Source organism: Crotalus tigris, unplaced genomic scaffold, assembly GCF_016545835.1.
Source record: "Crotalus tigris isolate CLP2741 ecotype Arizona unplaced genomic scaffold, ASM1654583v1 scf7180000018362.2422785, whole genome shotgun sequence".
Taxonomy (NCBI): Eukaryota; Metazoa; Chordata; class Lepidosauria; order Squamata; family Viperidae; genus Crotalus; species Crotalus tigris.
Window position 1 is genome coordinate 511,819 of NW_024096964.1, and position 26,380 is coordinate 538,198.

Genomic DNA, 26,380 nt, shown 5'->3' on the forward strand with positions numbered 1-26,380 from the left:
AAAAGAGCCAAAGTTGCCTACCCCTGGTCTAGGAGGCTCACCGCTTAACAGGAGGACTTAGGCCAGGGGTAGGTAACCTTGGCTCTTTTATGACTCATGGACTTCAACTCCCAGAATTCCTGAGCCAGCCATGCTGAGGGGAAAGGGAGAGGTTTCCAAGCTGAGCCATGCTGGCTCAGGAATTCTGGGAGTTGAAGTCCACGAGTCATAAAAGAGCCAAAGTTGCCTACCCCTGGTCTAGGAGGCTCACCGCTTAGAACAGGAGGACTTAGGCCAGGGGTAGGTAACCTTGGCTCTTTTATGACTCATGGACTTCAACTCCCAGAATTCCTGAGCCAGCCATGCTGAGGGGAAAGGGAGAGGTTTCCAAGCTGAGCCATGCTGGCTCAGGAATTCTGGGAGTTGAAGTCCACGAGTCATAAAAGAGCCAAGGTTGCCTACTCCTGTCATAGACCATAGATTAAGGATCAGCCAGCAATGTGCTACAACTGCCCAAAAAGCCAATGTAGTTTTGAATGATATCAATTGAGGTAGAAGTGCCACCCTATGCTGCACTGGTCAGACCACACCTGAAATATTGCATCTAGTTCTGGTCAAAACAAAACAAAAAGGATGCTGAAGAATTGGAAAGCACGCAAAGAAAAGGAATAAGGATGGTGTAGGCCAGGGTCTTCAAACTTGGCCCTTATATGACTTGTGGACTTCAACTCCCAGAATTCCTCACCCATTCCACACTGGCTGAGGAATTCTGGGAGTTGAAGTCCACAAGTCATAAAAGGGCCAAGTTTGAAGACCCCTGATGTAGGCAAATCCTACAGAACCGTTAAAGGAACTTGGTAAATTTAGCCTGAAGAATAGAAGACTAAGAGGAGATATTATAGCTGTCTTCTGATACTTGAAGGGATGTTCCAAAATGGAAGTAGTTCTCTCTAATACTGAGGGTAAGATGAGAACCATTGGGTAGAAGCTTTACAAGTGAGAGATCTTGAACTACAGAGGAATTTCCTGATTCTGAGAGCTGTTAAGCCATGAAACAGCCTATGTCTGGAGCTGGGAGGGCTCCATTAATGGAAAGTTTCAAGAAAAAAGTGGACCGCCATTTGTCCAGAGTGATAAGAGAATTCCTGCACAGGACAGGGCTGGACTAGAAGATCTCCACGGTCCCTAATAAACCCATGATTCTATAATCATAGCATTGATTAGGTGACCTAGTTTGGGTAATGAAACATCTGCAAGAAAACAATTAAGCTCAGAGAATACCAAGGACCCCTCATTTCAATCACTGGCTAAAAATATTCTCCTTTATTGAGTCCATACTTCTATGATTCTTCTGTCAATGTAATTTGTTGTTTTCCATTGTTTTTTGTTTACTAAACCATAACCCAGTAATTGGGAATTATTGTGGAATCTTGAAATCTCTTGTCCTGATATTCAAATGGATTAGTTTTGTTACTTGACTGGAAAAGTCTGACTCGTGATCATTTTCAATGCTAAACTGAACTTCTGATAGGTCCTCCTCCAAGTGTGGAACCCCTATTCTCCCCTTTTAAAAAGCCCCTGGGGCAAAATTGCTCCGATTGCTCTTCTACACTTCGTCTAAGATCTATATTCACTGTTTCTATGCTCCTCCTGTGGGGGTAGGAGAACAACATTACTGTTGAAGGAAAAGTCTTCATTGTGGTTCAGTCCAAGCCAGGAATAAACAACATGACAACTGCTTTAGAAAGAAGGTTGCAGTTTATTGAAGAGGAGAGCCAGACAGAAAGATGGCTCTGGAAGAAAAGAGAGAGAGCACATGTAGGGAGTGGGTTTTTATACCCTCTGGGGCTTTCGTTTGGAATTGTTTCCTGTTCCTGTTTGAGGCTTTGTATTTCCTTTGTCAGGTACTTTTGACCTGAGTCTGAGTGTGCCCCTTTGGCATCTGTGGGTTAATCCTATTATGTCCTGTTTTAGAGTTTGGGTGGGGTATGTAGATTTTAGGTGTCTTTGTCTTCTTAATCTTCTAGCTTCAACCTTTCTGAGTGGTTTACATCTGCATTTCTACAGAGCTAGTTTCTGCTTGGGGGAGGGAGACTTGGGGATATTAAGAAAAAACTGGGCATGCTTTTCTGCCTCTTTAAGATCCTTTGAGGAAATATATTTTTCTGCCCTTTTAATATTTCCTTCTCTGGGGGGGGGGGCTGACTTCCCACACTACCATCCCAGGAAATAACATTTTCCAGCTGTGATCCAGCATTATAATTGTTTAATCTTCCTGTGTCTCTTGTAATTGACATTGTTACACTAAAGGATTGTTTTGGCCCAATAATTTAGTCTTAGCCTTTTGCTTAATGGCTGGGCCAAATATAGTAGGGCAATCAGATCAAGGATCAAATCTGTTGCTGAATTAGAACTCCCAACATTCCTCCATCTTGGCCATGCCGACTGACCTGCTGAGAGTTTATTTATTTGTTCAGTTTATATACCCTTCCATCTCTGGGCAGGTCACACAATTAAGAATAGCCAACAAACCCAAAACAGATGCAAATAAGTAACCCAAAACAATAACAAAAACCATTAAAAGCAAATTAAAGCTAATAATATTGATCCAACAACAATGGTAAAGTGATAGATTCCTTATCTTGCATATTGGGAACTTTTAAGCTGACATGATATTATTGAAAATGCTAAGAGCTTATGAAGATGCTGCTTTCTGAATCCACTATAGGAATGAGTGAATGTGCCAGGCTAGGGAATTCACAGCCTATGGAGAAGTTTTATGAGACAGAGATACCCAGTTATGAACTCTGGAACCCAAGTCATAAAAGGGCCATGTTTGAAGATCTCTGGACTAGAAGGAAGGGAGGAAGAAGCAATTGGCTAAGTGCAGAGGGAACCACTCTTTCAAAATGACAGAGGACAATTGGACATTCAGTATGGCTCTATCCCAATTTGAAACAAAGATTCTCACAATACCAATTTATGTATCTGAAAGATTTCATTCAAGAACAGAGTCCAGCAAACAGATTCCATTCTGTGGAGTTGGGACTGACACCATGTTCTACCAAGCCTGTTAATTAATCTCTTCTCTTTTGGGTTCTCTTCTTTCTTTTTCTTAGAATATTGCCCACAATGAATGTTCAGCCAACGGTTGTCACTCAGCCACAGACGGTGGTGGTGGTCCAGCCCAAAACGAACCATTGGCAAACTGACTTATGTGACTGCTTTAGCGACTGTGGAGTTTGTAAGTGACCAGGCCAATAATTGAAAGTGGGGTTCTCAAAGCCATCTTAGGAACTTGGGAAGATTGGGCTGGATATTCTTTCAGACTGGATAGGTTGCAGAAATAAATGATTCGTTATAATCTGAGCAATGGATGCTTCTTTGTTGAACAGCCCACTGGATTGGAATTAGGATGGCAAGAGATAAAAGGAGACACAACGTCTCTTCTATTAAAAATTCTGTAGAAGATAGAACTTTAAAGTTCTTCATGTAGGAGATGACAGGCTGAGCCCGAGGGTGGGGTCAAATGTACCATCAGTTTGGAATCACTATGCTCCTACAAGAAATCTAAATCCAGCCCCCCATGAATTCTCTTGACTCTTATTTAGCACCAATCTGCCTTGACCATTAGTAGATCAGATTCTTGTGCATAGCATGAAATAACCACATAGTACTTTTGAACTCTATCGTGGCACCTGGATTCTTGCACCTGATGCTACAAAACTGAAGAATTGTGCTAAAAGATTTTTTAAGAAAACAATCTGGTGTCCTCTTAGTGTTTTGAATTTTAATTTTCATAATGAGGGGTCCTTGCTGTTTTCCAAGCTTGGTTGTTTTCTTGCAGATGTTTCATTACCCAGATAGGTAAAATCATCAATTCTAGGACAGCATCACTGCTAGTACTAAAGATATTATCTAATTGGAAACAAAATAACTGCAAGAAAAAAACCAAGTTCAGAGAGAACCAGGGACACAACAGTTCAAATGTCAGTTACAAATATTGTCTTCTATTGGTAATTGTCAGACACAACCAGATCCACGTGCAAAGAGTTCAATTAACTATTCCATTACTCAAGCCTATAACATAGGACTCTTCTCAGATTGGTGGTTTGCACCTGGGTCAGACTAGATAAGGTTAAACAGCATTCAAGGGAGGTCAGATTTCACCCTCTTATGCCCACATAGGGATTCCAGACTAATTCCTTGTTTGATTCCTCTCCCTGGCTCAGCCAGTAATTTTTTAATTCTATTTCATAATAGTTGGGAACATCAGCATACAGAAAAATGCAATGGGTGCCCTTTTAATTTAATGTGGCTTGTACATTAGGTTTTTCAGTCCTCCCCTCTGTTAGATAATGTTTTAACTAGCATTTGCAATTGCAGTTTTAATGTTCCAGCAATAGCATCATTTGCATTTTCTGGATGATAAATCTTATGTCATTCAACACTTTACCAAAATCGTTTTTACAAAGATTTTTCCTTCCTCCCTCTAGGTCTCTGTGGAATGTTCTGCTTCCCTTGTTTGGCAGGCCAAGTTGCTACAACTATGAATGAATGTTGTTGTTGCGGAGCATCTGTGGCCATGCGGGCTGTGTACAGGACAAAATACAATATCCCTGTAAGTAGATTATGGCTGGCTGCGGAATTCTGGGAGTTGAAGTCCACAAGTCTTAAGTTGCCAAGTTTGAAGAGCCCTGGATTAGGCAAACTTCGGGTTTCTGCACTCTGGTTCAAACCAAAAAAATTAAACTAGAATGTGCATTTGTTATTTACAGTAGATCATAATCATTCAGAATTATAGGAATAAAAATTAAAATGACAATTGTTGCATGCCAAACATAACTATCACATCTACCTGGCCCACAAGGATGGGAAGGCAGAATATGTTACAAGTCCCCCATCGAATAGGGATTGTCATCTGAGGATGATGAAAAAAGACCTTCTTGGTGGTAGCCCCTCTGTGCCCCCCTACCCTGCTATTTTTCTGAAAGGCCCTAAAAACATGTTTTGTCAGTGGGCCTGAGGACCATAAGTAGAAATGGAGCTGATTTTGTGGTTAATTTGATTGTGTTGCTGCTGCTACTGGCATTGAGCGAAGTGGATTTTTAAAAATAGGTTTTTCTAATGTAATGGATTTCTGTTGTTAAGTGAGACGTTTGTTAAGTGAGTTTTGCCCCATTTTACAACCTTCCTTGCCACAGTTGTTAAGTATATCACTGTGGTTGTTAAGTGACTCTGGCTTCCTCATTGACTTTGCTTGTCAGAAGGTCACAAAAACTGATCACATGATCCCAGGACATTGTAGCCATCATAAATATGAACCAGATGCCAAACATCTGAATTTTGATCACTTGAATCATGGGGATACTACAAAGGTCGTAATTGTGAAAAACGATCTTAAGTCACATTTTTCAGTGCCATTGTAACTTTGGACAATCACTAAACGAACTGTTGTAAGTCAAGGACTACCTGTGTTTTGCCATCCATCCTAGAGCTAGCTTCTCGTAATTCCATATCTCTACATCATGATTTTATTTTAAAAGTTATTGATTCATTTGGTTTCTTTTTTTTTCAACAGGGATCCATCTGTGGGGATACCTGCATTGTGGGGTGTTTCCCCACTTGTTCTCTCTGCCAAGTCCAGAGAGATATCAGAAGAAGGAAACAAATGGGGATATTCTAGAAGACTTCACCCTAAGCTCCTTTGGACCTTTACATTTGTCCTTTTTTAAATTAGAATTCTGAGAAGTAAGAAATAAGTAAAGTAGTTTGTAGGGAGAACCATTATTTAGAGGCACCCTTGCTTTATCATTCTAAGCATATTCTTAATCCAGAAATTAAATTTTAGTACTGATTCAGAGCTCAAAATCCAAGCCTGTTGTTGTTTGTCCTGTCCTTGATCTTTGCTTGATCTCCCAATTTCAGTTACAATGGAAAACAAACCATTTTTGATTGCTGCTGCTATTAAACAATTAGGTTTTTTTTTTTTTTAAAAAAAAAAAAGCCCTGTTAGACCTTTGAAGATTTATCGGGGGATCTACCATTCTGCCTTTCCCATTTTAGGGCTACTGGTGATTTTGGTTTGCAAGATGTAGTCACTGGAGAAAACAAGGTAAAATTGCAGTCTAGAGCCATTGGCATAACTAGCCTACCTGGAAGTGCTTGCTGTCCAGATATGGGCGGCTAGAACTATCATGATTCCTAGCCATCGCGGCTTTGATTTAAAGGAGATATAAAACAACATATATGGAGAGAACCATCTTAAGAAAAACTAGTGTAAGTGACTTTTAGCTAATAAACGGTGTTGTTCTTACTCTCCGAGCTAATGGTACAACCTTTCTTAATGCTGCTGTGGGAAACTGCCAGTCAAGCTGGTGGGAGGAGTCAAGTGAGGACCTAGCTTGGAATCCTTGAGCAGCGGCAAGCGCATAAGCTTGACCTCCCCAAGATCCATGAAGCCTTAGCTGGCTATTCCCAGGAGAACACAAGCAGTTTGGTAGGATTCTTTGTAACGTAGGAGATAGACGATAAAATTACTTCCTTCCGTTATTCATTAGAGGTTCCCGTTGGTTACCACCTGACAGCTGGTAGTCTCTGTTCCTTTCCACCACTATGATGGAGTTTCTCCTCTCTCAGACTGTCATATCACATAGTTAAATTAAAGCCCTTTTATTTGAAATTCTTCTCAGGACAATGTTTTCTATACCTCCATTTATCAACATCCAACACTGAAGTGGTAGGTGGATGTTAGAATCATATGATTCATGAGGTGTCCTCCAAAAACAGATATGAACATAGACTGTGCACTCTCTTGAAGTGCTCCGATTGCTCTTCTATGCTTCGTCTAAGATATATATTCACTGTTTCTATGCTCCTCTTATGGTGGGTAAAGGAACAATATTACCATCCCAGGAAATAGCATTTCCAGCTGTGATCCAGCATTACAACTGTTTAATCATCCTGTGTCTCTTGTAGTTGACATTGTTACACTAAAGGATTGTTTTGGCCCAATAATTTAGTCTTAGCCTTTTGCTTAATGGCTGGGCCAAATATAGTAGGGCAATCAGATCAAGGATCAAATCTGTTGCTGAATTAGAACTCCCAACATTCCTCAATCTTGGCCATGCCGACTGACCTGCTGAGAGTTTATTTATTTGTTCAATTTATATACCCTTCCATCTCTGGGCAGGTCACACAATTAAAAATAGCCAACAAACCCAAAACAGATGCAAATAAGTAACCCAAAACAATAACAAAAATCATTAAAAGCAAATTAAAGCTATTAATATTGATCCAACAACAATGGTAAAGTGATAGATTCCTTATTTTGCATATTGGGAACTTTTAAGCTGACATGATATTATTGAAAATTCTAAGAGATTTTGAAGATCCATGTGTAATTATTTTGTACAATAAGTATTCAACTTTTAAAGAGAGGTGTGCTAACAAAAAAAAAATGAAGCAATGAAGGTTATTCCCGCTGATGATAGTATATAGTAGTATTTCCCAGTCATGGAATTCCCAAGAGTGTGGACTTCAACCCCCAGAATTCTCATCACAAGCTGTATTGGCTGTGGAATTCTGGATATGAAATTTAGACATCTGGAACTTGCAGGTGGTATTACAGCAAATCATTGGGTAGACACTACTGTCCCCTTATGGTGAGACCAGGACCCACAAACCTGGTGTTTTTAAATGCTGATTTTTAAAAACAATATAAAATACTGGCCTGGTTCATAAATACATTAATGAGCCTTCTTGATTTTGGTTTAGAACAGCATTTCCAATTTTGGTAACTTTAAGATGTGTGGACTTCAACTCCCAGAATGTTGGCTGGGGAATTCTGGGAGTTGAAGTCCTCATAGCCTAAAGTTGTCATTGAGAAGCATTGATCTAGCTATTCCAGTCCTGTTTTTCACTGGAGGGTTCCCATCCAGTTTCCTAACCTGAATTTGTTTTTAGCTTCCAAGTAAAGACAAGATCAACCAGACATCAGCTAACTATCTACGACAGGGATCTTCAAAGTTGGCCCTTTTATGACTTGTGTACTTCAACTCCCAGAATTCCTCAGCAAGAATGACTGGCTGAGGAATTCTGGGAGTTGAAGTCCACAAGTCATAAAAGGGCCAAGTTTGAAGACCCCTGATCTACAACAAGGGTGGGGAATGATGAGCCTTGTGTTGTGTTGTGTTGTGACAGCTAATTGTCACAACACAACACAATTGTCCCAGAAGTTGACAATTGTGTTGTGTTGTGACAATTAGCTGTGACAATTGTGACAATTAGCCGTGTCACTATCCACCTCAAGAATCCAAATAAAATTCCAGGTTCATTCCATTCCCCCAAATCTTACTGTTTATTGAATACACTGCATGGTTCTGTGGAAGCAAAACTAACTCTGGGGTTCCAACATCAATTCATAAACTTAAACAATAATTTTCCCAGCCAAAACCCCAACATCTTATGTGATTCATATCAACAACATCTCCTCGTCCCTCTCCTTAATCTAAAGGCAATATGAAACACAGAGACATGTAGCTGCCAAAGTTTCATCCTTGACAAGTTGTTTACAGTGGTGGGACTCAAATATGTGAACAACCGGTTTTCTGTGTGGATGCCACTTCCGGAAGTCTGGGCCTGGGCAACAAAAAATTAGCTACCGGTTCTGCCAAACTGGTGTGAACTGGCTGAATCCAACCACTGGTGGTTTAACGGAGTAATAGCACGAGGGGGGGGGACTTTGGGTCTGATTGTTTTGGCGTGCATACAAAACCAATCTAATCTAATTTATGTTTTTGATAGAGGTCAATTTAATTGTCTATGTTCTGTCCCAGCCTACGTGAGTCCTTGTTATGCTCACAAGATGAAACCCCTCTTCTAAGAAACAAGCAGGAACCGCAAGAAAAAACCAACCCCTTTTATTCTCACAGACCTGAGTCAATGTCCAAGGAAACAAACACAGTCCACAGAAACTCGATCTTCAACACAAACGGTTGCCTTTGGCAACCAGCACCTCCCACACCTTTCCTTTTATACTTCAGCCAAGGCCTGGATTCCTAATGCCTTCTCCTTTGCCTTTGGAGTGGCCCCATTGCATTCCTCTGTCCTGCTCGCTTCTCTTACCTGCTCTTTTGTGCATCCTGGATTTGTCCCAACTGTTCTTCATCACTGTCCAACTCAGGCTCCCAGCACAGCTGTGTCTCAGCCTGAGCGCAAGTAGAGGGGCCAGGCTCCTCATCCGACTGTAAGTCTTGGAGCTCCTCAGAGCCTTCCTCTGACTCTAATGTCACTCCAGGCCCCTCCTCCTCCTCTGATTCTTCAGACTCAGTTGCCGGATCCACTGGCTGGCGAGGAATCACAACAGTCTAGACTAGAGGATGTGGTAGATGCAGTGTCCTTGACTCCAGCAAAATGCTTTACAGAGTTCTCATGAGATTCTAGTAAACTATTAGATGGCTACAGGGTCTGTTGAACAATCTCACCCAGTGAGTGTGGTCGTGCCTCAAGCTGGAAAGAAATGTTGAGCAGCACACCACAGATCTCAGCTGAAAGACAGGTTCAATATATATTTAAATGAGATTGAAAAGAGATTAGAAAATGCAATGATTTGGTAGTTTTGCAAATGGCACACAGTAGCAAGCAAGTGCCTAGGAAGAATGGCATCAAAATGAATAATAATAAATAAACACTTGTCCTATTTTCAGATAGGAAACATCAAAGGTATAATCAAAAGTAGGAAGACTATACTTGATAGTGGTATATATAAAAACTCTGGCTATCTTGATGGACCAAAAACTGATCACAAACCAAAACTGTGATGCAGCTGCAACTATTGAATCTCAGTTGCATCAATGGAAATGTGGAGTTAAGATCAAGATAAACAAGTTCTTCTCTAGTCTGACCTGATCAGGCAACACTAAGAATACAGGTAGTCCTCGACTTACAACAGTTCATTTAGTGACCATTCAAAGTTATAACGGCACTGAAAAACTGATATGATCATTTTTCACACTTAACGACTGTGGCAGCATTCCCCACGGTCACGGGATCAAAATTCAAATGCTTGGCAACTGACTCGTATTTATGACGGTTGCAGCATCCCCAGGGTCACGTGATCCCTTTTTGCGACCTTCTGATAAGTAAAGTCAACGAGGAAGCCAGATTCACTTAACAGCCATGTTACTAACTTAACACCTGCAGTGATTCACTTAACAACTGTGCCAAGAAAGGTTGTAAAATGGGACAAAACTCACTTAACAAATGACTCACTTAGCAACAGAAATTTGGGGCTCAGTTGTGGTCATAATTTGAGGACTACCTTTATTGCATCGGGCTCCCTGTAGTGCAATCAAGAAGGATATTGACCAACTGGAAAGTGTCCGGAAGTTACACGAGATGAGATGAGATGAGATGAGATGAGATGAGATGAGAAGGGGCCAGGAAAGTAAAATCTTATAAGAAATATGAATGGGAGACTGTGAGTTCAAATTCCACTGAGCTATGAAAGCCAGCTGGGTGACTTGGACCAGTCTCTCTCTCTCTCTTAGCCCAATCCACCTTACAGGGTTGTTGTAATGGGGCAAATAGGAGAAGGGATGTGTGTTGGATATGTTTGCTACCTTGAATTATTTGTAAAAATAATAAAAAAACAGGATACAAATAAAATAAAATAAAATGGTCAGAGGGGTAGGACTAGTGAGGGATCTGTTATTTGACTCCCAGCATCTGAAACAGAAAAAAAGGCAAAACTATCAGAATTGTTTCTAAAGATGAGACAAGGAACAATCAATTTAAAGTTAATTTCTAAGCATTTCCAATCCATACATCTCACGATTTCATTTAAACCAAGTTTCGTTTCTTCTCCTACCATTTCTTTCAGGGTTTTTTTTTTTAATCCACCTGGCTGAAAGAAAAGTTACTTCCTTGTTTTTTTAAAAAATATCTAGCAAATAGTTTCCTAGAGTAATTCCCTTTCAGTTTTAAAACACAAAAGCAGAAGTCAGCCAGTGGGCAGAGTTTACTACCTCTAGGCAACGAGAGTCGAAAATAAGGAGAAAAGAAGAAGGGGGAAAAAAAGGTTTGAATTCTTGCTTTGCGTTAATCATTCTGCCTTTTATATTTATTCGCTTTTGCAAGTTTTTCAAGTTTTTATTTACCTGGATCTAATCTGGTTGTTGAAAGACCCCTTTGTGACATTCCGTATTACATTACAGAATGTGAATCCTCATTTTTTTAAAATTTGGGAGGCAATAAAAGTGGATGCCTAAAGTAACACAGATATAAAGATGATCATTTTTGCAGAGGAAAGCTAAGAAGTGACTAGGATAAATTGTTTCATTTCTAATTCCCCCTTTACATATTCCCAGTGCCTAAGTTTTGAAATGCTTCTTTTTATTTATTGAATATTTATCCTGTCTATTTAAATATCTATACTGCATTTAAAGGGGAGAAACAAAAAGAAAACCCAGTTTGTCTATGGCCATATTGCTACTTGCAATATAGCTGGTAAGACGCTCTGTAGATATTAAACATACGAAGAACGGCTGGTTGTTCGTATGTTGGCTAGTCTAAAGGAAAGAAGAACTAGGGGTGACATGATAGCAGTATTCAAGTATTTGAGGGGCTGCCACAAAGAAGAGGGGGTCAAATTATTCTCCAAAGCACCAGAAGGGAAAACAAGAAACAACGGATGGAAACTAATCAAGGAGAAAAGCAACTTGAAATTAAGAAGAAACTTCCTCACAGTGAGGACAATTAACCAGTGGAACAGAAATTGCCTTCAGAAATCGTGGGTGCTCCATCACTGGAGATTTTTAAGAAGAGACTGTACAGTCACTTGTCTGAAATGATATAGGCTCTCCTGCTTGAGCAGGGGGCTGGACTAGAAGATCTCCAATGTCCCTTCCAGCTCCATTCTATTCTAAATGATGCTTCCCTCCCTTACAGTTGTCCCTGTAAGACTACTTGTTAATAGCCCAGCATGATGGGCTATCAAAGCAAAAACAGAGCATCTCTACTGATATTTATTTTGGCACTGAACAGTATTTTAATGAAGGTATGTTCAGGCAGCCTTTGGTCTGTACTTAGTTATGGGATCGTCATTTATAAAATGGAGTTTCTATTGTTTCTAAAGTAAAAGCTTAACACCTGTGCTAAAATGGAGAGATTCTAAACTGTTAGATAGAGAACATCTAATTGTCAGTTGACACTGTAAGTAGAGGAAACACAAAGATAAAATGGAGCTTATGCTAGTTGTCGCTAAAGGGTTAGATGCAAGGGGGCTTCTTGGAAAGGAGATAGCAGGTACCCTATAAGGTAGATGTTTTTGATAGGATGCTCTGTCAAAAAAAGGAGGGTGAATTTGTGTAAGGGAATAAAAACCTGATGTACGATTCATTCTAGGTCCACCTTATGTACACCTGTGTTTGCAAATACATGAATAAATTCTCTGCTACTTTCGAGTTATTGTCTCGAGTAGTTCCATCTGTGAACTCGTACTGTTTCCAACAGGATCTGTTCTGTCCCAGTCTACGTGAGTCCTTGTTATGCTCAAAAGGAGAAACCCCTCTTCTAAGAAACAGGCAGGAACCACAAGAAAAAAACAACCCCTTTTATTCTCACAGACCTGAGTCAATGTCCAAGGCAAACAAGCACAGTCCACAGAAACTTGATCCTCAACATGAACAGTTGCCTTTGGCAACTGGCACCTCCCACACCTTCCCTTTTATAATTCAGCCAAGGCATGGCTTCCTAATGCCTTCTCCTTTGCCTTTGGAGCCGCCCCATTGCATTCCTCTGTCCTACTCGCTTCTCTTGCCTGTGCTTTCATGCATCCTGGATTTGTCCCAACTGTTCTTCATCACTGTCCAACTCAGGCTCCCAGCACAGCTGTGTCTCAGCCTGAGCGCAAGTAGAGGGACCAGGCTCCTCATCCGACTGTAAGTCTTGGAGCTTCTCAGAGCCTTACTCTACTCTAATGTCACTCCAGGCCTCTCCTCCTAATTTGGTTCTTCAGACTCAACTGCCAGATCCACTAGCTGGCGAGGAATCACAACAGTCTAGAGCAGGGCTTTTCAACCTTTTCACAGATTGTACCACTTTTAGGATATGACAATATTTGAGTACCACCAGTGCTTAACAAGGTGTCAAAAACTTGATAACTAAAAAAAGGGGGGGGGGATTTTGGGTTTTACTGTTTAGATTCATTTGTTGTTATAGAAATGGCTAGTTTATAATATTATGGAAAAGTAAAAAGTTGGGGTTCAATGTTAATGCTTCCTTCTATCAGCAATAGGAAAGAGGATTGGCCACTGAATTTACTTTTAGAAAGTGAGATAAGCCAATGGTTTGCCAGCAGCCACGCAGTTTCAAGATCAGAAAGCACAGGGACTAGAACAGGGATCTTCAAACTTGGTCCTTTTATGACTCATGGACTTCAACTCCCAGAATTCCTCAGCCAGGCTGAGGAATTCTGGGAGTTGAAGTCCACAAGTCATAAAAGGGCCCAGTTTGAAGACCCCTGGACTAGAAGGAAGGGAGGAAGAAGCAATTGGCTGAGTGCAGAGGGAACCACTCTTTCAAAATACTTATCTGGCAGGGGAGATACCTTGATCACGAAGGAGGTTTTCCCAAGTTGAAGCTCATCCATTGCACTACAGGTCTGCTGACCCCTGCGATTTCCCCAAATGCGGGAAACTCGACTGCATAATTTGTGGTAATGGAGGATTGGGTTTGCGCTTTCCCCTGAAAAAGAATAGAATCAAGATCACGTGAAGTATTAATACCACTTTACAATGCCTTGGTAAGGCCACACTTGGAATACTGCATCCAGTTTTGGTCACCACGATGTAAAAAAGATGTTGAGACTTTAAAAAGAATACAGAGAAGAGCAACAAAGATGATTAGGGGACTGGAGGCTAAAGCATATAAGGAACGGTTACTGGAATTGAGTATGTCTAGTTTAATGAAGAGAAGGACGAGGGGGGACATGATAGCTGTGTTCCAATATCTCAGGAGCTGCCCCAAAGAAGAGGGAGTCAAGCTATTCTCCAAAGCACCTGAAGGCAGGACAAGAGGCAACGGATGGAAACTAATCAAGGAGAGAAGCAACCTAGGAGAAACTTCCTGACAGTTAGAACAATTAACCAGTGGAACAACCTGCCTCCAGAAGTGGTGAATGCTCCAACAGTGGAGGTTTTTAATAAGAGACTGGACAGCCATTTGTCTGAAATGGTATAGGGTTTCCTATACCATGGACTAGATGACTTCCAAGGTCCCTTCCAACTTATTATTATTTTAATAAATAATAATAATAATAATAATAATAATAATAATAATAATAATTATTATTATTATTATTATTATTATTATTATTATTATTATTATTATTATTATTATTATATGAAAGAGGACAATTGGACATTCAGTATGGCTCTATCCCAGTTTGAAACAAAGATTCTCACAATACCAATTTGTGTATCTGAAAGATTTCATCCAAGAACCAAGTCCAGCAAACAGATTCCATTCTGTGGAGTTGGGACTGAGACCATGTTCTACCAAGCGTGTTAATTAATCTCTTCTCTTTTGGGTTCTCTTCTTTATTTTTCTTAGAATATTGCCCACAATGAATGTTCAGCCAACGGTTGTCATTCAGCCACAGACGGTGGTGGTGGTCCAGCCCCAAACAAACCAATGGCAAACGGACTTATGTGACTGCTGTAGCGAATGTGACATTTGTAAGTGACCAGACCAATAACTGAAAGTGGAATTCTCAAAGCCTTCTTAGAAACTTGGGAAGATTGGGCTGGATATTCTTCCAGACTGGATAGGTTGCAGAAATAAATGATTCGTTATAATCTGAGCAATGGATGTTTCATTGTTGAACAGCCCATTGGATTGGAATTAGGATGGCAAGAGATAAAAAGAGACACAGCTTCTCTTCTATTAAAAATTGTGTAGAAGATGGAACTTTAAAGTTCTACATGTAGGAAATGACAGGCTGAGCCGGAGGGTGGGGTCAGATGTATCACCAGTTTGGAATCACTATGCTCCCACAAGAAATCTAAATCCATCCCCCCATGAATTCTCTTGACTCTTATTTAGCATCAATCTGCCTTGACCATTAGTAGATCAGATTCTTGTGTATAGCATGAAATAAACTCAGTACATTTGAACTCTATCGTGGCACCTGGTTTCTTGCACCTGATGCTACAAAACTGAGGAATTATGCTAAAAGATTTCTTAAGAAAACAATGTGGTGTCCTCTTAGTGTTTTGAATTTTAATTTTCATAATGAGAGGTCCTTGCTGTTTTCCAAGCTTGGTTGTTTTCTTGCAGATGTTTCATTACCCAGATAGGTAATATCATCAATTCTAGGACAGCATCACTGCTAGTACTAAAGATATTATCTAATTGGATAATGAAATATCTACAAGAAAAAAACCAAGCTCAGAAACCACCAGGGACACAACAGTTCAAATGTGAGTTACAAGTATTGTCTTCTATTGGTAATTGTCAGAAACAATCAGATCCACGTGCAAAGAGTTCTATTAACTATTTCATTACTCAAGCCTATAACATAGGACTCTTCTCAGATTGGTGGTTTGCACCTGGCTCAGACTAGATAAGATTAAACTGCATTCAAGGGAGGTCAGACTTCACCCTCTTGTACCCACATAGGGATTCCAGACTAGTTCCCTGTTTGATTCCTCTCCCTGGCTCAGTCAGTCTCTCTTCAACAGTAATTTTCTTAATTCTATTTCATAATAGTTGGGAACATCAGCGTACAGAAAAATGGAATGGGGTGCCCTTTTAATTTAATGCGGCTTGTATATTAGCTTTTTCAGTCCTCCCCTCTGCTAGATAATGTTTTAACTAGTATTTGCAATTGCAGTTTTAATGTTCCAGCAATAGCATCATTTGCATTTTCTGGATGATAAATCTTATGTCATTCAACGCTTTGCCAAAATTGTTTTTACAAAGGCTTTTCCTTCTTCCCTCTAGGTCTCTATGGAATGTTCTGCTTCCATTGTTTGGCATGCCAAGTTGCTGCAAATATGAATGAATGTTGTTGTTGTGGAGCATCTGTGGCCATGCGGGCTGTGTACAGGACAAAATACAATATCCCTGTAAGTAGATTAGGGCTGGCTGTGGAATTCTGGGAGTTGAAGTCCATAAGTCTTAAAGTTGCCAAGTTTGAAGAGCCCTGGATTAGACAAACTTCGGGTTTCTGCACTCTGGTTCAAACCAAAAAAATCAGACTAGAATCTTGAGAAGTACTGATGAAATTGGAGAGAAATACTAGCTCAGAAACAGAATGGGACAACTCCTTGCTGCCCACTCGCTGCGGGATAACTTGTCATGACCAACTCACCATGGGACAACTTGCCATGGGAAATTATGTAAAATAATTTAAAAAATTATTTTAATTTTTGTTATTCACATTTCATTTTGTCCCTCGTTCAGCATCCTTTCTTTAGTGACTCTTTCCATCATTTCTTCCATATTAGTGTCATTCTGGTCCTGTGGCAAGTGGTCCCCTGGCAGGTTGGCTGTGGCAAGTTGTCCCGCAGTGAATTGGCCACAGTGAGTTGGCTGTGGTGACCTGCCCTAGACCCTCTCAGAAAGGCAGTGCATTCACAATCCAGAAATTTATGGGGGGGGGGGCAAACTGACCTGGGAAATGAACAGATAATTCTTTCATTTGTTATCTGCAGTAGATCATAATCTTTCAGAATTATAGGAATAAAAATGACACTTGTTGCACGCCAAACGTAACTATCACATCTACCTGGCCACAAGGATGGGAAAGAAGAATATGTTACAAGTCCCATCGAATAGGGATTGTCATCTGTTGATCATGAAAAAAAGACCTTCTTGGTGGTAGCCCCTCTGTGCCCCCCTACCTTGCTATTTTTCTGAAAGGCCCTAAAAACATGTTTTGTCAGTGGACCTGAGGACCATAAGTAGACATGGAGCTGATTTTGTGGTTAATTTGATTGTGTTGCTGCTGCCACTGGCTTTGGGTGAAGTGGATTTTTTAAAATAGGTTTTTCTAATGTAATGGATTTCTGCTGTTAAGTGAGACGTTTGTTAAGTGAGTTTTGCCCCATTTTACAACCTTCCTTGCCACAGTTGTTAAGTGAATCACTGTGGTTGTTATGTTAGTAACATGGTTGTTAAGTGAATCTGGCTTCCCCATTGACTTTTCTTGTCAGAAGGTTACAAAAACTGATCACATGATCCCAGGACATTGTAGCCATCATAAATATGAACCAGATGCCAAACATTTGAATTTTGATCAAATGAATCATGGGGATACTGCAGTGGTCGTAATTGTGAAAAACCATCTTAAGTCACACTTTTCAGTGCCATTATAACTTTGGACAATCACTAAACGAACTGTTGTAAGTCAAGGACTACCTGTATTTTATCATTCAACCTAGAGATAGCTTCTTGTAATTCCATATCTCTACATCATGATTTTATTGAAAAAGTTATTGATTCATTTGTTTTTTTTTCAACAGGGATCCATCTGTGAGGATACCTGCATTGTGGGGTACTGCTCCCCTTGTTCTCTCTGCCAAATCCAGAGAGATATCAGAAGAAGGAAACAAATGGGGATATTCTAGAAGACTTCACCCTAAGCTCCTTTGGACCTTTACATTTGTCCTTTTTTCAATTAGAATTCTGAGAAGTAAGAAATAAGTAAATAGTGTGTAGGGAGAACCATCATTTAGAGGCACCCTTGCTTTATAATTCTAAGCATATTCTTAACCCAGAAATTAAATTTTAGTACTAATTCAGAGCTCAAAATCCGAGCCTGTTGTTGTTTGTTCTGTCCTTGATCTCCCAATTTCATTTACAATGGAAAACAAAACATTTTTGATTGCTGCTGCTCTTAAACAATTAGGATTTTTTTTTTTTAAGCCCTGCTAGACCTTTGAAAATTTATCGGGGAAATCTACCATTCTGCCTTCCCCGTTTTAGGCTACTGGTGATTTTGGTTTGCAAGATGTAGTAATGGAGAAAGCAAGGTAAAATTGCAATCTAGAGCCATTGGCATAACTAGCCTACCTGGAAGTGCTTGCTGTCCAGATGTGGGGGGCTAGAACTATCATGATTCTCAGCCATCGCGGCTTTGATTTAAAGGAGATATAAAACAACATATATGGAGAGAACCATCTTAAGAAAAACTAGTGTACATGATTGTTTAGCTAGAAAACGGTGTTGTTCTTACTCCCCGAGCTAATGGCACAACCTTTCCTAATGCTGCTGTGGGAAACTGCCAATCAAGCTGGTGGGAGGAGTCAAGTGAGGACCTAGCTTGGAATCCTTGAGCAGCGGCAAGCGCATAAGCTTGACCTCCCCAAGATCCATGAAGCCTTAGCTGGCTATTCCCAGGGGAACACAAGCAGTTTGGTAAAAATTTTTGTAACGTAGGAGATAGACGATAAAGTTACTTCCTTCCGTTATTCATTCGTGGTTCCCGTTGGTTACCACCTGACAGCTGGTAGTCTCTGTTCCTTTCCACCACTATGATGGAGTTTCACCTCTCTCAGACTGTCATATCACATGTTAAATTAAAGCCTTTTTATTTGAAATTCTTCTCAGGACAATGTTTTCTATACCTCCATTTATGAACATCCAACACTGAAGTGGTAGGTGGATGTTAGAATCATATGATTCATGAGGTGTCCTCCAAAAACAGATATGAACATAGAGTGTGCACTCTCTTGAAGTCACCCAATGCTATCATTAAAGAGAGACTGTAGGTGTGGGAGTTACTTTGGAAGCTAGAGTTTCTTAAGGCAGAAATGTCTATGGAGATTCTCAGTCATCCAGATCAGTGGTTCTTAACCTGGGTGATATTGCCCCCCAGGGGGCGATTTCATTTTTCAAGGGGGCGAAGGAACGAAAAGGGGGCGATGGAGCGAGAAGTTTTGGGGACACTTTTGAGACTTTTTCGTACAGTGAATCGCTGTATATCTGTTGTACAAAAACATCAGATCGCTCGCTATTAGTGAATTGAATTGTGTTTTCAAATGTTCTTCCAGCTAGCTTCAGTACAGAACACCGTACATATGTGAAGACGCATCACTTATCTTCATGCGCGTTGCGCAGCAGCCTGTACCCATACAGTGGCGCGCCATTGGCCAGAATATGGGAGATATGAGGAAAAGACTGGAAATAAATTATTTGCATCGATATGTCCTGATGGACAATTTTTAAAAAAACTAAAAAAGTGTTTGCATAAATTGAAGAAGTATTTCCTATGTTGTGATTGAGAGGTTATGTTGGGGGAGGGGGGCGATGACAACTTCCTCGTTGGCTCAAGGAGGCGATTCATTCAAAAAGGTTAAGAACCACTGATCCAGACCATGGTTGTCCCAAAGAAGCATTTTTCAAAAGGCACCTGGAAAAACAAAGTCCAGCTGCCTTTTGAAAAAGCACCTTTGGGTTGGGACAGAAATCTCAATTATGTCAAGAAACAACTGACTTGTTTTGCCATTTTCTCTCCCTACTAATTTGACTTTGTAAGCTTGATTGTCTAAAGTCTATCAATAACATAATCTGACTTTAGTCAGGATCTTTATATGCCTAATACAGTGGTGGCGAACCTATGGCACACGTGCCAAAGGCGGCACTCAGAGCCCTCTCTGTGGGCACACACGCCATGCCCCGGAGATGGCAACCGTCCCTCTTCAACCAGCCGCCTGCTAACTCACTGAGGTCTCACATGGCCAGATGCATCCCAGCACCCATGCACTCGCTGGCCTCTGTGTGCGGGAGCCGATGGTGTCAGGCAGCAGCCGCCCTGGTCCTTCTCACCTTGGCCTGTGACAATGGCACTCCCACCTTGCCTCGCCTCACCCCGCAGGACGAGCCTCCTGCACACTGCCCCACCTGCCAGAAAACCCCTGGATCTCCCCCAAACTCTGCCCGCCCCCCCCCAGGCATCCCTCCCCATGAGCAACATCAAGGTGATCACGCCCACCATGGCCACACCTACCCAATCTGCCATGACCACCACAGCCACACCCACCCAGTGGGCCATGCCCACCTGGCACCCGGCAATAAATAAGTGGGTTTTGGGTTGCAGTTTGGCACTCGGTCTCTAAAAGGTTCGCCCTCACTGGCCTAATATAAAATCCTAACCACTGGTATGTTATACCCAGATGTTATAAGATAGACAAGAAGCACAGTATTTTTTATAATACATGAAATATGAAAATATTGGGAGGGTGTACCCAAATGGAAAAATTTGGATATCCAGATGATTAACATTGAGAAAATCACGACTGATAAGAATGGATTGAATAAAAGGGAAAATTAAGCTTAAACAAAAATCACAAAAATAGGATGCATGGTGAACTAATGAGATGATGGTTATAAGAATAATATAAGCTGATTTAAAAAATGTTATACATAGACATTATCACTTTCTATAAATATGAAAAAATGTCTATATTTAATAATTTATATATTGAAAATATTAAGAACTATATTTGTTTAAGGTTGAAGAAGGAGAATACAAATGGGAGAAGGGAAGATCAAAGAAATATATTATTAATTAATATACTAATTATGGAATTATCAAATTTAATCATTATTGACTGCTAATTAATTATTATTGCCTTTTTTCATATGGATTAGTTTGGTTACCTTGACCTGAAAAGTTTGACTCGTGATCATTTTCAATGCTAAACTGGACTTCTGATACGGCCTCCTCTAAGTGTGGAACCTCTATTCTCCCCTTTTAAAAAGCCCCTGGGGCAAAATTGCTCCGATTGCTCTTCTACGCTTTGTCTAAGATCTATATTCACTGTTTCTATGCTCCTCCTATGATGGGTAAAGGAACAACATTACTGTTGAAGGAAAAGTCTTCATTGTGGTTCAGTCCAAGCCAGGAATAAACAACATGACAACTGCTTTAGAAAGAAGGTTGCAGTTTATTGAAGAGGAGAGCCAGACAGAAAGATGGCTCTGGAAGAAAAGAGAGAGAGCACATGTAGGGAGTGGTTTTTTTATACCCTCTGGGGCTTTTGTTTGGAGTTGTTTCCTGTTCCTGTTTGAGGCTTTGTATTTCCTTTGTCAGGTACTTTTGACCTGAGTCTGAGTGTGCCCCTTTGGCATCTGTGGGTTAATCCTATTATGTCCTGTTTTAGAGTTTGGGTGGGGTATGTAGATTTTAGGTGTCTTTGTCTTCTTAATCTTCTAGCTTCAACCTTTCTGAGTGGTTTACATCTGCATTTCTACAGAGCTGGTTTCTGCTTGGGGGAGGGAGACTTGGGGATATTAAGAAAAAACTGGGCATGCTTTTCTGCCTCTTTAAGATCCTTTGAGGAAATATATTTTTCTGCCCTTTTAATATTTCCTTCTCTGGGGGGGGGGGTGACTTCCCACACTACCATCCCAGGAAATAACATTTTCCAGCTGTGATCCAGCATTATAATTGTTTAATCTTCCTGTGTCTCTTGTAATTGACATTGTTACACTAAAGGATTGTTTTGGCCCAATAATTTAGTCTTAGCCTTTTGCTTAATGGCTGGGCCAAATATAGTAGGGTAATCAGATCAGGGATCAAATCTGTTGCTGAATTAGAACTCCCAACATTCCTCAATCTTGGCCATGCCAACTGACCTGCTGAGAGTTTATTTATTTGTTCAATTTATATACCCTTCCATCTCTGGGCAGGTCACACAATTAAGAATAGCCAACAAACCCAAAACAGATGCAAATAAGTAACCCAAAACAATAACAAAAACCATTAAAAGCAAATTAAAGCTAATAATATTGATCCAACAACAATGGTAAAGTGATAGATTCCTTATTTTTGTATACTGGAACTTTTAAGCTGATATGATATTATTGAAAATGCTAAGAGCTTATGAAGATCCATGTGTAATTATTTTGTACAATAAGTATTCAACTTTTAAAGAGAGGTGTACTAACAAAAAAAATGAAGCAATGAAGGTTATTCCCGCTGATGATAGTATACTACTACTACTACTACTACTACTACTACTACTACTACTAGTACTACTACTACTACTACTACTACTAATAATAATAATAATAATAATAATAATAATAATAATAATAAAGTTGGAAGGGACCTTGGAGGTCATCTAGTCCAATCCCCTGCTCAGGCAGGAAACCCTATAGCATTTCAGACAAATGGCTGTCCAGTCTCTTCTTAAAAACCTCCAGTGTTGGAGGCAGGTTGTTCCACTGGTTAATTGTTCTAACGGTCAGGAAGTTTCTCCTTAGTTCTAGGTTGCTTCTCTCCTTGATTAGTTTCCATCCGTTGCTTCTTGTCCTGCCTTCAGGCGCCTCAGAAAATAGCTCGACTCCCTCTTCTTTGTGGCAGCCCCTGAGATATTGGAATACTGCTATCATCTCCCCCCTCCTCCTTCTCTTTGTTAAACTAGACATACCCAATTCCAGCAGCTGTTCCTTATATCAGTTGTGGCCAACCTATAGCACATGTGCAGAGGCGGCACTCAGAGCCCTCTCTGTGGGCACTTCTCTGAACTGCTGGTGGCGGGCTGCGGAACCCCAGAGTGTGCCGATCGAGGGGCCGGCAGGCTGTGGCTACTGATGGAACTGTTGGCCCCACGCGCTCGCTGGTCTCTGTGTGCGGGGGTCGATGGTGTCAGGCAGCAGCTGCCCCGGCCCCTGCCTTGCCTTGCCTTGCCCTGAGATAATGGCACCCCCACCCTGCCTTGCCTCACTCCACAGGATGAGCCTCCTACCCACACCCCACCTGCCAGAGATACCCCCTGGATCTCCCCAACCCTACCCGGCCCCCACAGGCGTCCCTCCCCATGAGTATCATCGAGGTGACCAGGCCCATCTTGGCCACACCCACCCAGTCTGCCATGACCACCATAGCCACGCCCACCTGGCACCCAGCAATAAATAAGTGGGTTTTGGATTGCAGTTTGGGCACTCGGTCTCTAAAAGGTTTGTCATCACTGCCTTATATGCTTTGGCCTCCAGTCCCCTAATCATCTTTGTTGCTCTTCTCTGTACTCTTTCTAGAGTCTCAACATCTTTTTTATATCGTGGTGACCAAAACTGGATGCAGTATTCCAAGTGTGGCCTTACTAAGGCATTGTAAAGTGGTATTAATACTTCACGTGATCTTGATTCTATCCCTCTGTTAATGCAGCCCAGCACTGTGTTGGCCTTTTTGGCAGCTGCAGCACACTGCTGGCTCATATTTAGGTGATTGTCCACTAGGACTCCGAGGTCCCTCTCACAGTTACTACTATTGAGCAAGATACCCCCTATACTATGCCTGTACATTTGGTTTTTCTTGCCTAAATGTAGAACCTTACTTTTTTCACCATTGAATTTCATTTTATGGTATATAGTAGTATTTCCCAGTCATGGAATTTCCAAGAGTGTGGACTTCAACTCTCAGAATTCTCATCACAAGCTATATTGGCTGTGGAATTCTGGATATGAAATTTAGACACCTGGAACTTGCAGGTGGTATTATAGCAAATCATTGGGTAGACACTACTGTCCCCTTATGATGAGACCAGGACCCACAAACCTGGTTTTTTTTAATGCTGATTTTTTAAAAACAATATAAAATACTGGCCTGGTTCATAAAATACGTTAATGAGCCTTCTTGGTTTTGGTTTAGAACAGTATTTCCAATTTTGGTAACTTTAAGGTGTGTGGACTTCAACTCCCAGAATGTTGGCTGGGGAATTCTGGGAGTTGAAGTCCTCATAGCCTAAAGTTGTCATTGAGAAGCATTGATTTAGCTATTCCAGTCCTGTTTTTCTCTGGAGGGTTCCCATCCAGTTTCCTAACCTGAAATTGTGTTTAGCTTCCAAGTAAAGACAAAATCAACCAGACATCAGCTAATCATCTATGACAGGGGTCTTCAGAGTTAGCTCTTTTATGACTTGTGTACTTCAACTCCCAGAAGTCCTCAGCAAGTGTGTCTGGCTGAGGAATTCTGGCAGTTGAAGTCCACAAGTCACAAAAGGGCCAAGTTTGAAGACCCCTGATCTACAAGGGTGGGGAACGATAAGCCTTTTAGGTCTGGTGGACTTCAACTCCCAGAATTTCTGAACCAGACAGTATTGTGACAATTAGCTGTGTCACTATCCACCTCAAGAATCCAAATAAAACTCCAGGTTCATTCCATTCCCAAAAATCTTACTGTTTATTGAATATACTGCATGGTTCTGTGGAAGCAAAACTAACTCTGGAGTTCCAACATCGATTCATAAACTTAAACAATAATTTTCCCAGCCAAAACCCCAACGTCTTACGTGATTCATATCAACAACATCTCCCCGCCCCTCTCCTTAATCTAAAGGCAAGATGAAACACAGAGGCATGTAGCTGCCAAAGTTGCTTCTCTTACCTGCGCTTTCGTGCATCCTGGATTTGTCCCAACTGTTCTTCATCACTGTCCAACTCAGGCTCCCAGCACAGCTGGGTCTCAGCCTGAGCGCGAGTAGAGGGGCCAGGCTCCTCATCCGACTGTAAGTCTTGGAGCTCCTTGGAGCCTTCCTCTGATTCTAATGTCACGACCGGCCCCTCCTCCTCCTCTGATTCCTCAGACTCAGTTGCCGGATCCACTGGCTGGTGAGGAATCACAACAGTCTCTAAAGCAGCGGTTCTCAACCTGTGGGTCGCAACCCTTTTGGGGGTCGAACGATGCTTTCACAGGGGTCACCTAAGACCATCGGAAAACACATATTTCTGATGGTCTTAGGAACCAAGATACTAGTGAGAATTTCTGCTCAAGGCTAGCTCCGCCAGCCAGCTCAGGCAGATAGGAAAGCAGCCGCCTCAGCAGCGTGGCAGGGCTGTGCTACCCATTGCAGAGCAGCTACAGCCGCGTTGCCACGGCTATGAACCTTCTGCTCAGCATCTTTCAGGTCCTCTTGCCTGGCTTCTGTCTGGGAGAAGCGCAGGGTCAAGGTAAAAAAAAAAGCCTGGCGAAATACTCCCGAGAGGTAGCGTCGATTTGTAGCGGGAGCTGAAGGCGTGGGTGGGTGGGGGGGGGTCGACCAGAAGGGAACCGGGTCTGATAAAGGTGAAAGTTGAGTGAGGTTTTCCCCCTCACTCCTCTCTCTGCCTCCCTTTGTGCAGCGGCGTCTCTGGCTGTTGCCTTCCCAATCACCGAGAAAGGGGAAAAAAAGAGCCGTGATGAGTTCCCCTTTCTGCCTCGTTGTTGAAAGCTTTTTTTTTAATATACCGCTCGTTCAGAACTCCTCGGGGCTTGTTTGCACGAGCTTGTGGAAGATCAGTAAATAAAGGGGTGGGGGAGCCAAACGGTCCAAGGCGTTTGCACCCTGAACATGTGGATGCTGCTTTCATGACTTGCCACCACCACCCCCTCTTTTCCCGCCCTGCTCGGGCAACGCTCTGCTGCTGCTGCTGCTGCTGCTGTTGCTGCTGCTGCTGCTGACTGAGCTGAGCTGCGGCGCTGAGCCGATCCCCACGCCTCCTGGTTGTCCGGCCATGCTCTGCCTCCGGCCGCCCTCCACACCGCGCCGGAGCCTTCCCCGCACCGCTTGGCCTATCTCCCTCGCCGTCGGAGGGCATCTGTGTGTGTCTCCAGACCTTACTGGACTACCATCCCCAGCAGCCCTAAAAAGCACTGTGGAAGAGTGGGGAATGCTGGGAGTTGCAGTTCATCACCATCTGGAAAAACATGACTCTCCAAAGATCGATCAATCCTTCCTTCCTTCCTTCCATTCATCTCCTTCCCTTCCCCTTCAATCTCTCCTTGCTTGCTTCCTTCCTTCCTTCCTTACTTCCTTTCCCCCTCAATCTCCTTCCTTCTCCATCTCCTTCCTTTCCCCTTCAATCTTCCTTCCTTCCATCCATCTCCATCTCCATCCCTTCCCCTTCAATCTCTCTCTTTCCTTCCCCTTCAATCTCCTCCATCTCCTTCCTTTCCCCTTCAATCTTCCTTCCCTCCTTCCTTCCATCTCCATCCCTTCCACTTCAATTTCTTTCTCCTTCCTTCCTTTCCCCTTCAATCTCCTTCCTTCTCCATCTCCTTCCTTTCCTCTTCAATCTTCCTTCCTTCCTTTCTTCCTTCCATCTCCATCTCCATCCCTTCCCCTTCAATCTCTCTCTCCTTCCTTCTTTCCTTCCTTCCTTCCTTTCCCCTTCAATCTCCTTCCTTCTCCATCTCCTTCCTTTCCTCTTCAATCTTCCTTCCTTCCTTCCCCTTCCCTCCCTCCCAACATTTTTGAGCAAGGAAGAGTAAGCTTCTCCAGCAAGCATTGCTATATTGTTTTTGTGATTAATCACTATGCTTTAATTATGTTCAGTTCGTAACAATGAAAATAAACCACAAACTGATCACTAACCAAAACTGTGATGCAGCTGCAACTATTGAATCTCAGTT

The 26,380-nt window shown here is 41.7% G+C and overlaps 1 protein-coding gene, 1 long non-coding RNA gene and 1 other non-coding gene across 4 annotated transcripts; 2 read left to right on the plus strand and 1 right to left on the minus strand.

Annotated features, from left to right (window-relative positions):
- Positions 1-9,256: 9,256 nt before the first annotated feature.
- On the minus strand, positions 9,257-13,722 carry LOC120311406. The gene is made up of 3 exons (XR_005557607.1): positions 13,589-13,722; positions 10,301-10,707; positions 9,257-9,527 (listed from the first exon to the last, which is right to left on the minus strand). It is a non-coding gene; the product is annotated as an uncharacterized LOC120311406 (long non-coding RNA).
- On the plus strand, positions 10,868-18,580 carry LOC120311404 (placenta-specific gene 8 protein-like). Of its 2 annotated transcripts, none has more exons than XM_039350843.1 (4): positions 10,868-11,059; positions 14,593-14,717; positions 15,985-16,109; positions 17,508-18,580. In XM_039350843.1, exons 2-4 carry the CDS (start codon positions 14,606-14,608, stop codon positions 17,610-17,612), a joined length of 342 nt encoding a protein of 113 aa, XP_039206777.1. In that variant the 5' UTR covers positions 10,868-11,059; positions 14,593-14,605; the 3' UTR covers positions 17,613-18,580. The 2 variants fall into 2 exon arrangements, with proteins under 2 accessions (XP_039206777.1, XP_039206778.1); XM_039350844.1 differs by lacking the exon at positions 10,868-11,059 and adding an exon at positions 12,790-12,920.
- On the plus strand, positions 13,565-13,728 carry LOC120311427. Its single transcript, XR_005557617.1, has one exon. It is a non-coding gene; the product is annotated as a U1 spliceosomal RNA (small nuclear RNA).
- Positions 18,581-26,380: the final 7,800 nt, after the last annotated feature.

Coding starts and splice junctions, on each gene's coding strand:
- LOC120311404 (XM_039350843.1), top strand. CDS start 14,606: ATGAATGTTCAGCCAACGGTTGTCATTCAGCCACAGACGGTGGTGGTG. Junction 14,718..15,984: donor CTGTAGCGAATGTGACATTT/GTAAGTGACCAG, acceptor TCTTCCCTCTAG/GTCTCTATGGAATGTTCTGC. Junction 16,110..17,507: donor GGACAAAATACAATATCCCT/GTAAGTAGATTA, acceptor TTTTTTCAACAG/GGATCCATCTGTGAGGATAC.